At 52.3% G+C, this 14,011-nt stretch overlaps 1 protein-coding gene across 1 annotated transcript; it reads left to right on the plus strand.

Moving 5' to 3' along the window:
* Positions 1-8,032: 8,032 nt before the first annotated feature.
* On the plus strand, positions 8,033-9,087 carry C1QL2 (complement C1q like 2). The gene is made up of 2 exons (XM_035556117.1): positions 8,033-8,683; positions 8,908-9,087. The coding sequence occupies exons 1-2, from the start codon at positions 8,033-8,035 to the stop codon at positions 9,085-9,087; spliced, it is 831 nt and encodes a 276-aa protein (XP_035412010.1).
* The last annotated feature ends 4,924 nt before the right edge of the window (positions 9,088-14,011 follow it).

The following is a 14,011-nucleotide window of genomic DNA, read 5'->3' on the forward strand; positions in this document are numbered from 1 at the left end:
GGAAACCAGAGTGTCATCAGCACGGACAACTGCGAGGTGAAGCATTCAGGGGTGTTCAGATGCACAGACACAAGGGTGCTGACTGATCTCTGGAGGATTTGCGGGTGACAGGGATCATAGCAGGGCAAGAGTTCACAGCAACGTGCTTTTATGAATCAGGCAACTAGAAAGGCCTTGGCCAAAGATTCCTGTGTCTAGTCTTGAGCACTGCTTATTAAGAGATGTGGAACATGGGAGAAAGTCCAGGCAGAGTGCTGGGCATGACCTGAGCCCCAGAAAGCACCAGTGATGAAGAAAAGTGGAAAGGACTGGGGTTAATCAGCTTCGGAAGGACAGACAGACCACGGAAGCAAACTAGCAATTGTCAAGTATGTGAAAGTCTACCACCAAAACTACCCTTCCCTAACCCAGTAGGGGAATCACCTGCTCTCTCTGTCCATGACAGATAAAAAAAGGAATTAGAGGTCAAACTGCAGCAGGGAAATTAAGATTTGACATTGGGAAATTTTTTTATTTTTTTTTTTTGGTGGACAGATGGCTTGGGGAGGTTGTGGAGTTTCCAGCCCTGCAGAGATTTCCATGTGTTAGACATTGATCATGCCCGCAGTCAGAGACAGAGGTGGGATACCCACCTTCTGAAAATGGCATCGACCTTCTGCAGCTGTGAATTACAAGAGGGAAGCCTTGAAGTCAAGGCAGTTGTAAAAAAAATAGATCCATGTTTAGATCCCAGATTTCTTTTGTGAATCTTCCTGTCACCACAGCCACCAGCACAGTGAGGACACATTCTCAGAAAAGGATCAAGGGTACCACTTGGGATCAGATCTATAGCATTAATCATTGCATTGACAAAAGCACATGGCCAGACGTTTGCAAGGTTACCTTTTCTGCCTAACATGAGCTGAACTTGATGGATTTGATATCTGTTTCACCCACAGCTTTGCCTACGGTGCGCATTCACAAGTGTCAGCAGGCCTCAGGCCTACCACATAGGGTGGACACTTCTGGCTTGGAGAAGCACATTAACTCACACCAGGCTTTTCTTCCACACCACGTAAGGCATGGAGAAAGGCTTGCAACCCTGCTGTCTCCTTGGAGGAAGGTGACCAGCCGCTCCTTCTGTCATCGCCTCTCCTTCATCCTTGCCCCTGTGGTCTGCTGCAATTGGCTCCGCTCGCTTAGCGAGAGATGGCTGGAGGTGAGCACTTCGGGAGGGCTCTCCTCCTCCTTCCACCTGTTTTTCATTCCTTGACTCACTGGCTTTGAGCTGTAAGCAGTGACGTGACAGCTGAGTCATGGACACACCACCTGGATGCTGTCAGCATCAATCTCTCTTATAAGGATCATAGAAGAGCAAAACAGAAAGGACTGTGAGGGCTTCGCATTCGTCTTCCTGCCAGCGGGTACCGAGCCCTGCAGTGCGGCCTCTGGCTTTGCCCAAACTCGCCCTCAAAACCCCAAGCACTGGAGCTTCCACTGTTCTCCCCCAGGAACTGCTCTGCAACTTGATAAAAATCATTGCCAAGGAGATCTCTTGCTTGTCCATGGTTATTATTTAGCCTAGGTTTGGCTTAAGTGAACAAAAAACTTCTTATTAATATCCACACTACAGATTTTCATTTTTTTCCTTGCAAAGGAAATTAACCAAGCTGCAAAACTGGAGCTTAAATGTTTTATTTGTGTTTTATTTAACAGTTTTAAGTGTCTCCTTGCTGCATGCATTGTTGTGCAAAGCAGATGAAAAAAAAAGATGCAGTCCTTTGCCCTGGAGAGCTTACACTTTTGATTTAAGCAACATACAGTGACTGAGAATGACAAGTAACAAGACGGCAGGACACAAGTCATACGAGAAAGGTCAGAATGTTTCTAAATAAAGCCCATTGTCATGCTTTTAATTTGGGTTTATATCGGATCAGTCATCAGAGATGGCTATGTATGTCGGGACAATTTTATCACGTTTTAATCAAACTTTTTTTTAATCTCATGAAGTCATCTTTCCTACTTCAGTTTCCTGAAGCTCCATTTTTCCAGAAATCTGTGTTTTTCTATTACAGTTAATCTTTCTATTGGGTTAACCAGGCTTTTTCAAAAATAATTGTCACCATTAGTCTCTTATTAATTCTCCGAGCATCCCAGAGGTACGTGTTCTTGTCAGCTGATCCACGTGGCTGCGCCAGGACTGACTTCCCCTGACCTTTGTCTCTGGTTCTCTGTCTCCTCTCCAGCAGCACCCCAAGGTACATGTATTGCAGGAGCAGCAGCCAAGCCTCTTCACCTGGGGCTGCTTGTCCTGAGGTACAAAGCGACTTGTCTCTGCTCAAACCTTGCAGCTGCCTCTGCTCAGTGGACCGACTCCTTTTCACAGGGCTTTTCACCAGAGCAAGCATCGCAGAGCTGGACTGTCAGCCTCACCTCTTCCATACATCTTCCTCAGACTTTTACACCCTGCTCTCTATGTTTCCTACAACCGACAGAGGCATAAAGCAAATCCTGACATCCTTAGGTGGTTTGGTTCTGCAATCCTACATCTTCCTCTTCATGCTACATGATTAACAGCAGAACACGTTTAATTGGAGGGATGTATGGTAAAAGTTTTTCATGGTAGCAGAATGTTATGCCACAGATGTCCATTCAGCACCATCTGTCACACCTGTGGATTTGGCCATTATTTCTTACTAATTTTATTCTTGTCTTTGTCTTGAGGGGACAAATTCTCTCTGGTACTTGACCGCAGGTTTAGTGAAGTCCCAGAGGGAAGCCCAAATACATTTCAGAAGTGTTTATAATGGATGTCTTTCATCCTGGTTAAACCAGCTGCCCATGCACATCAACTCCCCGCAGCAATTTCTCCCTTCACAGAATAGAAATAATTAGCCTGATGGTTGGATGTGGGAATTTTGCTAAATTAAGACAAGGGATATGCGGGCTGATTTTAGCTCTTCTGACCTTCCAGCTGCCCCCTTCCCTCTTCTGAAGTCACGAAGGCTTGAGAGCTGAGTCCTGCCAGGCATTTCAAAGGGCTCAGAAGAGAAATGGGTGACTTTCAACAGGACAAATGGGTGATTTTCAACAGGAGACTCTGCCAAGGGTTTGGTTTTATAGGCACAGACATTGCTGAAGAGCTTGGACAAATGCATGTGTTATATTCAGAAGGCAGGGGGAGGATCTATTAGATCTCCAAGTTCCCTGACATGGTTGGATGTACTAGTTACCCCTATGTTTACCATAAACATGCTTTCATCATTTGTAGTTTGTATGGAAGGCACCAGCTCAATGATAAAAACAGCTGCTTGGTTGTGTAGACAGTACAGAGTTATTCCAGCAGTCACACTGGAAAAGCATTAGTTATCCAAGGACACAAATTGAACAAGACAAATCTGGGGCCAACCTGTTTCTCCTCAAGCAGTCTGTAAACACACTGAGAATCAGAGGACTTGGGGAGGAGAGTTAAATTTGCTCTCGTTGTGGCCCACGTTTCTAGCATTCAGCTGGTTAAGAGCAAGCAAATTTGGCCTCTTGCTCCATTTTAATTTACTGTCTTTAAGTGAGACTTCATTCAAACCTGGCAGTTTGACAGGTGATATTGCTCAGATCCTGTCTTTTGTTAAGGACAGTTTTGTTCCTCTCCAAAACCGCTGTAGCTCAGCTGAGGACCTGCTCTGGGGATGGGGACCGCAGACAGCCCAGAGCTCTACTGACATTTCCTCCACCAGCCCTGGCTGCCAGGGCTGGGGATCAACTGCTGTTCCCTTCCTGATTCCTGGGGACGTGAGCAGCCACACGTATTGGTGTAGGGACCAGGCATCTTCAGCATCAGCTTCAGTCCTGTGAGATCTCCGTCTTCCCACACTGTTTAGATAAACTCTCATGAATTAACTTCAAGGTGTGATCCTGCTTTGGAAGAAGGCAACAGCAAAGCCCCACTGGCTCTAAAGTGGGGAGGAAGGTTCAGCCCCTCTGATTGCTCTTTTGCAGAAAATATCAGTTGAGTTCTCCTGAGTTTGATGAGCAGCTGCTGTTTTGGGGATGTGAAGACATTTGTCTTCCACTGATTGTCTCCACACCCATTGGTATTTCTCCAAGCAGTGCCCTGAAGGCAGTTCTGTGTTTTGTACTGCTTCCTTGTAAGCAGCTAAGCATATTTACCTAAGCACCCCGTTGCAAAGAGACAACCAGCAGATTTTATCTTTCATGTACAGCAAGCGGATACTGTAAAATGCAAGTAGCAGCCGTTCACAGTGATCAATAAACACAGTAAAGCCTATCCGATGGCAGTGTCTGTACAAAAACTTCTCCTGCATGGTCTGCAACAGATGCCATGTCACTATTGGGGGCCCTATTCTGGCTGCATGGCCCTGCTCTTATGTCAGCACAAGCCTCTGTGGGGTATCCCAACCGTGCCTTCCAGACAGCAAGATGAGAACCAGCTTCCGTCCTTCTTCAATGTAATAAAATGTTTCCTCTGCTCTCCAAGATCCTACACATTTCTAAACTTTTCCCTCCATTAAGTAAAAGTAGCCAGTACCTTCATATTTTATATTTTGTGAATGGAAATCATGTTACATGCACTCTGAACATTAACAGATTCAAATCTGCTTTCAGCAAGAAATGTGAACTTTTTAGTATAAGGAGTATATATATTATGTTTTACTGGCTGCTGAATACATGAAGTTCCAGAGAGTTAATTCTGGCAATGGGAATTGTCTGCGAGTCTTGCGATGTGAGAAAGGCAATGAATGAAACACCTGAGGGGAGCAGAGGGCAATGTTATCCAAAACTTTCATCAATCATGGCAAAAGAAAGCAAAGCAAAGCTGGTCACTGGGATGAGGGTATTGATCCAAGGTCTGTGTCTTTACTCACAGTGTTCTTTATTTCAGCTTGTTGAAAATATTTTACTATGGTTCAGGAAGTCCCTAAGCCATGAATTGCTGCAGGTTGAGAGAAAATACAAGGGAAGTATCACCATGGACTTGACATAGACGTATTAAATAGATATTGTCATTTTTGCTAAATAACAAACCTGACCTGTTACAGCTCTTCTTATATTTCCAAGCTAAGGGCCAAGTCTCAAAAGAAACCTAAAAAGGGGATTAAAGCAGAACTTAGGCACTGAAATCCAAACTGGAAATAAAAACGTTCCTCATTGGGTTCCCCCTCAGAAAGGGGGGACTGGGCACGCCAGAGTCAGCTGGAGCTCTGGTGCAAAGTGTCTGCATTCTTGACAGTAAAAATTTGGGAACCGTGCCCAAACTTTTCAACAGTTCTGTTTGTGACCAGTCCTAAATACACCCCGGTGTGGGATCAGTGGGTTTGCCTGGCTACCGCACTGGTGACAGGGGGCACAGGATGCATTACATCCCTCAGCCCATCGCTTCGGGTCTCCAGAAGCCCAGATCCTCCTGGAGAGGATGCAGTGTATGTGGAAGTCACACTGTGTTTGCCTTACAGCAGTCTGGTGGAGGGATTAACTAGGGGATCAGTCCCTCTCACTGCATTACAGAGCAGTAATTAAATTATTCCCAAACAAAACCGCTGGAATCTGGCACCTAAACCTCACTGCTGATATCTCCGTCATCTCTGCCTGCTTGTTCAAGTGCTTAACTGTCCTTCCTAAGTAGTGTGCCAGTTTTGTCCTGCTGGAAGTTAGACCACGTTTCTCCTCCTGTCCCCGCAGCAGATCCCCATCGCACAAATTATTCTGGTTTTGCAGAAGGGGCCGGTGAGCCTCCGTCAGAATAATGTTCCCGGTACCGGTCACCTCATTATAAAAGTGAGTTAATGCAAATAGGGAAGTGGCACCAGAGCCCAAATGATACAGGAACTTAATTATTCAGAAAAGGGTTAGGGAAGCTACGGTGTGGCTGCCGCCTTCGGAAAACAGGAGATTAAAAAGAGACGTTGGTGAGGCTTGCAGAGCTCTGGGGGAACAGGGAGGATTCACGTACACGGGGAGAGCCAAGCTAGTGGCAAATTCCAGAACAAAAGGGAAATTAACAGAAGCTAAAGTGGGGATGATCAACAAAGCGGTGTAATCTATTTGTGAATGTATTTGTGTTTAATGCAGTTAATATATGGCAAATTATACCAGGGCTGTAACAGGAATCATTTTACGAGGCTTTAGACAAGTGTGGGGGCTTATAATAACACTAGGATGCAACTGTTAATTCAGAGGAGAGAAAAGGACTTACGTCTTTGTCACAATCTTGCCTCTTAAAACACTTAGCTGCATTGTGCTAGGCATCGTTACTCTAAAATGACTATCGATACAATACTCAGGGAAAGGTTTTCATTTACGAGATTAATTTCCCTTCCAGATTTACATACTTAGACGTGAAAAAAATCAGACAGACCCGGAGGGCCAGGGCTGGATCCTGCCCTCAGCAGCAGCAGCAGCAGCAGCGTGATGCCCGAGGAACACCAGGGAGGCACGCAGGATGCTCACATCGGAATAACCGAGATGAAGTCTGGTCCTCAAGTGCCTGCATGCCAGACGGCAAAGCCTTGCTGTCCCCTCCTTAAATTTCAAGGAGAGCTAACAAAGAGTCCTAGAGCCCTTTTAGGGCTTTTTTTTTTTTTTTTTCCTGCCGCTCTCGGAACAAACGCGTGCCACCGTTTGCGTACGATGCCTCCGGGCCATCATCTTCGACAAGCCTGGGATCAGGCTGGGCGGCTCGCTTCTCGACCCGCGGGTTTTGTCTGGTTTAAGACAAAACACACCGCCTGCAGCTGCGGGGAGCCCCCTCGAAGTGCCCCCCCCCCCCCCCCCGTGCTCCGAGGCAGGGGGACTCGCCGGAGCCTTGCCCATGGGACATCTCCGCAGGGGCTGCGCTCCCACCCCGGGACGGGTGCTCGGCCCACCCCTAGGAACCGGGGCAAGGTCCCCATTTATTCCCCGCGGGGCAGAGCCCTGGAGGCACTTAGCGGGGCGAAAAGCTCCCGCCGCGTTAGCACCGTTTAGGCGGAAAAATCAAAGGCAACTTAATTACAATTTCTGGGCTGGGATAAAACCAAACCGAAAAGCTTGATTGGGACGCAAACACGCTCAGGGAAACCTACAAAACAGCGTGCCGTAACCCAGCCCAAACTCTGCCAAAGGCATTTCTTCACCGTGTCCTTCTTCCACCTCCCCCCCCCGGCAGCTGGGGAGCCGAAGCGGCCGGAACGGGCGTGCGGGGACACCGGGGCGCTCTGCTCCGGGATGCTCGGCCCCTCGGCTCGGCACGGCTGAGGCTGGACGGGAGGAGGCAGAGGAAGCCGAGGGGAGGATGGCAACGAGGGTAAGGGGACGGCAAAGCCGCTGCCTGCGCTGCCCCGACGGGACGGGAAGGGGGGGACAGGAGGGGACGGGATGGGATGGGATGGGATGGGATGGGACGGGACAGGACGGGATGGGATGGGACGGGACAGGAGGGGATGTGGGGGGTCCCCCGCACCGGTGCCGGCCGTCGGGGGCCGGTGAAGCCCCGCCGCCGCTCCCCGCCCCTCCGCCCGCCCCGCCGCGGGGGGGCCGCGCCGCCGCCGGTGCCCGGGGCATCTCTCCGCACACGGGCCGGCCCCGGCGAGCGAAGCGGCTCCCCGCAGGCGGCTCGGCCCCGGTCCCGAGCCCTCCCCCGAGCCCCCGGCCCCGCAGGTGGGTCCGGCCGCCCCACCTCGCCCCGCTCCCCCCCACGTCGGGGCGGCGCCGAGGGGCGGGCGAAGGGGGCAGCGCCGGGCGGCCGCTCCGTGCCAGCTCCGTGCCGCCCCCCAGCTCCGTGCCAGCCCCGCCGGGAGCCCGCGGGGCTCGGCGGCATGGAGGGGCGAGCGGGCTGAGGGGGGCCCCGACGGGGAGGCGGCGACGGCGGCGGCGGGGGTGGGGGGGGCTCACCGCCTTTCTTTTTTTTTTTTTTTTTTTTTTGCCGTCCCCCCCGCAGGGAGCGGCCGGCCCCCGCGCCACCATTACCTCTCCCGGCAAGGAGGACCTGCTGTCTCTCGCCTCCCGGCTCTGGCAGCGGAGGAGGCGGCTGCTGGCCGCCGCCGGGCTCGCCCTGGCCATGGCAGTCGCCCTGCTGGTCGCCGTGCCCCTGCTCCTGCTGCAGGCGCCCGCCGAGAGCGGCGCCCACTACGAGATGATGGGCACCTGCCGCATGATCTGCGACCCCTACAGCGCCGCCCGGCCGCCCGGCCCCGGCAGCACGGCCGCCGTGGAGGCTCTGCAGGACCCGGGGGCCAACCCCCCGCCGCCGCCCTTCGTTCACCAGGGTCCCAAAGGGGAGCCGGGCCGGCCGGGCAAGCCGGGCCCGCGGGGCCCCCCCGGGGAGCAGGGACCCCCGGGTCCCCGGGGGCCGCCGGGGGAGCGGGGCGAGGCGGGGAAACCGGGGCTGCCCGGGCTGCCGCTGCCCGGGGCGGGGGGCGGCGGGGGCAGCGGCGGCGGGGCGGCGGCGGGGGGCGGCGAGGCGGCGGGGGGGCTGAGCGCCGCCTTCAGCGGGCCCCGCATCGCCTTCTACGTGGGGCTCAAGAGCCCCCACGAAGGCTACGAGGTGCTCAAGTTCGACGACGTGGTCACCAACCTGGGCAACCACTACGAGCCGGCCAGCGGCAAGTTCACCTGCCAGGTGCGCGGCATCTATTTCTTCACCTACCACATCCTCATGCGCGGCGGCGACGGCACCAGCATGTGGGCCGACCTCTGCAAGAACGGGCAGGTGGGTGCCGGGACCCCCCCCCCCCCCCCCGAGACCCCCCGCCAGCCCCAAGGTGCCCCGCCGCATCCCCGGCATCCATGCGGGGATGGAGCCACCGACGGCAGCGGCTCCGCTCGGAGCCCCGGCGAAACCCCCTTCCCCTTGGGGCCTGGGGAAGGGGAGAGGGGTACGTGGGGGCATGCGGGGGCCCGAGGGGGCTGATGCGGCCGTGGCTGTGTTGGCAGGTGCGGGCCAGTGCCATCGCCCAGGACGCCGACCAGAACTACGACTACGCCAGCAACAGCGTGGTGCTGCACCTGGACTCCGGCGACGAGGTGTACGTCAAGCTGGACGGAGGCAAAGCGCACGGAGGCAACAACAATAAGTACAGCACTTTCTCTGGCTTTCTTTTATACCCCGATTAAAACAGAGCGAGCGACACGACCCTGCTGACCCCACCAGTGATGCGTGTGGGGCTGGCTGGCGTCTCCGTACCCCATCGTGCCGCGGTTCCCACTGGTGTCCGCTGTCTCCGCAGGTCACTTTAGCTTCGTTACCACTTCGTATGTTTTTTTTTTCTTTTTTTTTCTTTTCCCGTGGAAACGAAATACGAGTGAAACAAAGCGATCCCCTGCTCTGAGCCCCCCCCCCCGTCCGTTTGTCAGCCTCGGTGTTTTGTGTGTCACACCAGGAGCTCGGCGGCTTGAAACTCCCGAGTGGTCCCCGCGGTGCGCACGGGGGCTCAGAGTTCAGCCTGTGCCACACATGGAATTTGAACCGGTCGTTTTCTTTTTGGTCGATGAGTATTAATTACGATGCCGAATTTTCAGATTGGTTATTCATGAAGTGGTTTTGATTATTCATGGAGTGGCCATAACTGGTTTTTCCTCTGCTGCTTCGTTTGTATGGGGTCAAGTGTAAACTTTTCTTTTCTGTGCAACGCAATGCTCGTGCGAATGACGGTGTCACTAACGGCAAATCTGTTCCTGTCTGCAAAAGAATTCAGTCCTTGACCACAATCACCAAAACACCACATTAAATTATGTTTTTAGACAATGGCTTCTTGCTGTGTGTCTCTTCCAGTGCTGCAAAGGAGCGCTGTGCTGGGGGCACGGTGGGGTGGGAGGCGTAGGGGGTGCCGCTTCAGACCTTTAGGTTTGCACCAAAGCTAAAAGTTAGGATGGGGCACCTTGTCTGGGTCTTGATTACGGTTCAAGGGGTCTGGGAGGAGACAGAGAAGGAAAAAACCTTCACCTTTATGCAGTTTTATAAAAAGAAGGTGTGTAGTCATCCAGGGGTGAAACTGGGTGTGCAGAGTGCCGCTGCAAAACATTCACTGGGTCAGAGCCTGACCCAGAGTTACTGAAGTTTGAGAAAAATCATTTAATCAGCAGTTACAGAGCACCAGGTCTCTGTACTGTGCCTGACAAATGGAAGAAGGAGGTGGAGGAGAGCCTGAAGCCCCCCACAGCGCAGCGTGCATGGGGCTGAGACCCCAGCTGGCCCTGGAGATGGGGGTGAGAGGAAGCTCAATGAGGACCAACAGACTCAAACCATTTGGACGTGGTAAATCCTGGGCTCTGTGTGTCCTTTTAACAGTGCAGGGGTGCGTACTGACGCGTGCGGCTCTGAGCCTGCTGGTGGAGGGGGAGCGTCTTCCTCAGACAACGGGTAAACCCCGCAGCTTGGGTACAGCGGGTGTGCTCTGTTCCAGCTAAGGGAGCTAAACCGAGTTACAAAAGCCGGTCCCCTCGTTTGTTCTTCCTTCCGTCGTGCTGTTTCCATGTGCCATTTTCCCCTCGTGGAGCTCTCGCCTCCCCAGAGGCTTGCTGCCCTTCGCAGCCCTCCTGCGGCTACCCAGTCGAGGGGGGGCAGGAGCTGGGCTGCGGCATCCCTGCCCCGGCTGGGTCTTGGCCCCCTCTCTGGCCTGGCAGAAGCACAGGGCATCGCAGCTGGGATGAACTTGTTCCAGCCCTGGGTCAGGGCACCAGGTTCTTGCAGCCTCTTGTGCCTCCTGCCTGCTCCTCAGGGGGCATCGTCCTTGGTGGTGCACCAGGAGGGCCCCAGGCTGCCCTGCTGGAGGGGGGAGAAAGCAATTCCTCCCTAAATCCCATCCTCAAACCTCCCAAAGCCGAGGGGAGCAGAGTTCATAACCAGGTACATGTGTTAGACACTTATCAATCTCTAATGTCTTGTCGATTTGTACCATTTAGAATATGATTAAAACCGGTGTCTGAGACCCAAATGAAGTATAATTGCTATGGATCCCCAATTCCCCGTGGATCTGTAATCCTTTTTGACTATTCCTCCCCCCCCCCTCTTCTGACGAAATGGAGCTTAGACACAAAGCCCTCGGTTTAAATTTCAAAAAATTAAAATTGACATGCAGCAGCGTTAGCGGGCGCCAGGAGGAATTCTAAGGAGGTGCCTGGGCTCCGCTTTATCCTTTGCATTAAGAAGCAATTTGTACTTCTAACAAAGACCCAACTGTTCCCCCTTGGCAAAAGGGCAATGAAGATGCCTTGCAAGGGAATTGCTGTTCACAATACTTAAACAAATTTGAATCTTAGATTTTTAAATCTGTATTCCCTGGTGGAGCCTGCTCCTTGCAATTCAAATGCGGGGCTGGCGGTGTGTGCCTGCCAAGGTGTCAGTAGCTAAGCGGATGATGGATTGATGAGGCAATGGGAAGACACAGGCTGGCGGTGGCGGTTTGCCCCGACAGTGATCTATGTATCTGCACATTATCAATGTCACGAGGAGGCTTGAACCACCCTCGCTAGATGTCTCATTTTCCACTTATCTCTTATGTACTAATTATCAGGCTGGATTATTCCCTGGGATAGAAGCACAAAAATGCTCATTGCCACTCCACTGACAGTTTACACAATCGATAGGGCCAACGTCTCCCCAGCTGCTCGTGGGCTTTTTTCTTCCCTCTCCTCCTAGCAGGGACCCTTGAGATGGCCTCTGCGGGGTGTGATGGCTCTCACCCAGCACCTGTGGCGGTGGTGCTGGACAGGCTCCTCCAGCCCAGGCACCGTGGTAGCATCTCAGAGTGTGGGTTGGTTTGTGGTGTTATTTACTTATTTATTTATTTATCTATTTCCTGAAGAAATGGGGAGAGCAACTGGGAGATGGGAAGCTTCTGCGCTGGGTAGTGTGCTTGTCCAGGGAACCACAGCATGGTGGTTCTCCAGGGGGCTCTGGAGAGCTGTCCCCTCAGAAGTGCTCCTAGAGTGACTGTTTTACCCAATGAGTAAAGGAAATGCTTTTAAGAAATGAGGGATGATAGGCGTGTGAATTGGGAAACCTCCCTGAAAGGAGTGGAAGGGCAGAGTTTCAGACAAAGGTTACTTCTGTTTTGTGCCCAGCTGTGTGCTCAAGTTAAACTAATGATAAAAAACAGTTAAGATTAAAAAAGAAAAGGTGTCCATCCTCTCACAGCAACTTAGATATTGCACCAACAAATCCTGGATCTTTGTGTCATCGATGGCAATCCTCTGCCCTGCTCTGGGCTCCTTGTACCGTGCCTGGGCTGCAGAAGGGGTCCCTGGGAAAAGGGAGCAGGAGGCATCTGAGGGCATGAAACACTAGGGAAGGGTATGGGGATGCTGCTGAGAGCTTGGGACCGTTCTCTGGAGGAGGGTGTTCAGGTCCCTCTGCTCTCCTGCAAGCTGGAGGGCACTTGTCTTCTGCTGTGGCCTTCATCGGCCTGGGGGTCTCCTGGCAAGTCCCCAGGCAGAAGGGCGAGGAAATCCTGCTTTGGCTTGAGTGAAACCCTGCAGCTGGGTTTTCACCAGCTGGTGTGTGGAAAGAGTTTCCTGAGATAGGCAGAATCAGCTGATGCCGAAAGAGTTTTCTGTGCTGCTCCTTTGCAGTTGGGGTGCAGCAAGAGCAATCGGGTGCCTCATTTCCTGTGCAAAGTCTGGTGCCTCTGCATTTTCCAGCATCTGGGCTTGCAGATTTTCTCCTTAATACTCATCCTCTTGCAAAGCAGGGCAGGGGAGCCCCTGGTCTGGCTCCTCTTTTCCCCCTTTTGCTGTAAAAAAAAAGCAAAGTGCAGCTTTTTGTGCCTCATGGCTTTACACACATGCATTGAGCCACGCTTTGGTCTAGGGCTTCCTGCTGTTGAAACTTACTCTGGATATTTCTTGGTGATTTAATGCTTGCTTGTATCCTTGCTTGTGTCCTTCAGGGGCCTGGATGGGTTTAATCTGTGAACGCACAAAGTAGGGAGGGTGTTTTGGTGAATATTTGTGTGGTCTTTTTCTGCTTATCCCATAGACAGATTACATTAAGGGGTCTGTGGAGGACAGAGGCAAAATGGCATATGTCTATTTATTATGCTTATGTTAAATACATTTTTTTTTTTTTGGTAACACATGCCAATTTTTTCCCTTACTCCGGTTGGATTGAACTCTGGGGAAAAGTTCCAGCCAAGATTCTGTGTCTTAGCATTGTCTCTGGGATAAAGGAGCCTGTCAGAATAAAATAAAGACTAACAGCATCTTCACTGACTTTGAGGCTTCAAAGAGCTTGGTCCTTTTTACTGCGAATGGCCACATCGTGCAGAGATGGGGAAGATTAATGACAGACGAAGAGGTGAGCTGCTACTGTGTGGACACCCTGGCACTTAGGGGTGAGAGCCTCCTCGCTGGTGGTTTCATGGCTGAACTTCAGGAGGTTCAGCCCAGTGATGAGCTTTGGCTAACATGCAAAGAGGGGTCCATTTCTCTAGACCAGATCTGTGCCAGTTCAGAGCTTTATTCCTTGGTCACCTCTCAGGTTTTCCCTGGAGGCCACTGCGCTCCCTGGCTCATTTCTGAGGGCCACGGTAGGGATCGAAGCAGGGGCCTGGGCTCCATCGTGTTCCCCTTGGACAGGTCGTTTGTTACTGGCCCTAATTCCTTACCTCTCACCAGCAGAGGGCAATGCTGGTTCCCTGGAAATACCCAGTGGCATAGCAGCATTACCTCCTGGTGGTGCAAGGCGATGAGTCCGCGGTACGATTTGATAACCTAGGCTGGAACATGCATCGTAATGCCCCATGTTCCAGGCTGAAGCCCCGACAGTTGCTTGTTTTGGGTCATATCCCCAAAAGTGCTGAGCCCCTGGGGTGTCCTGCTCTGCAGGACCTCGCCCTGAGGATTTTGCAGAGCGCAGGTCTGGAGGAGCTGTGGGTTGTGGCCACGCTTGCTTGGAGGGAAAGCCATGCAAGCCCATCTTCTTTGGGTTCTTCCAAATATAAGATAGCCTGGATTAACCATCACCCTATGTGCCGCAGCTCTGTATTCTAATAAATGGGAGTAGATTTTCTTCATCGGGGATTGATGGCATATCTCACTC

Source organism: Cygnus atratus, chromosome 6, assembly GCF_013377495.2.
Source record: "Cygnus atratus isolate AKBS03 ecotype Queensland, Australia chromosome 6, CAtr_DNAZoo_HiC_assembly, whole genome shotgun sequence".
NCBI classification, from domain to species: domain Eukaryota; kingdom Metazoa; phylum Chordata; class Aves; order Anseriformes; family Anatidae; genus Cygnus; species Cygnus atratus.

What these genes read in the sequence shown, in the direction of transcription:
- C1QL2 (XM_035556117.1), top strand. Translation starts at nt 8,033, where the DNA reads ATGGCAGTCGCCCTGCTGGTCGCCGTGCCCCTGCTCCTGCTGCAGGCG. An exon ending in ACCTCTGCAAGAACGGGCAG is followed by an intron (nt 8,684 to 8,907) that starts GTGGGTGCCGGG and finishes CTGTGTTGGCAG; the next exon opens with GTGCGGGCCAGTGCCATCGC.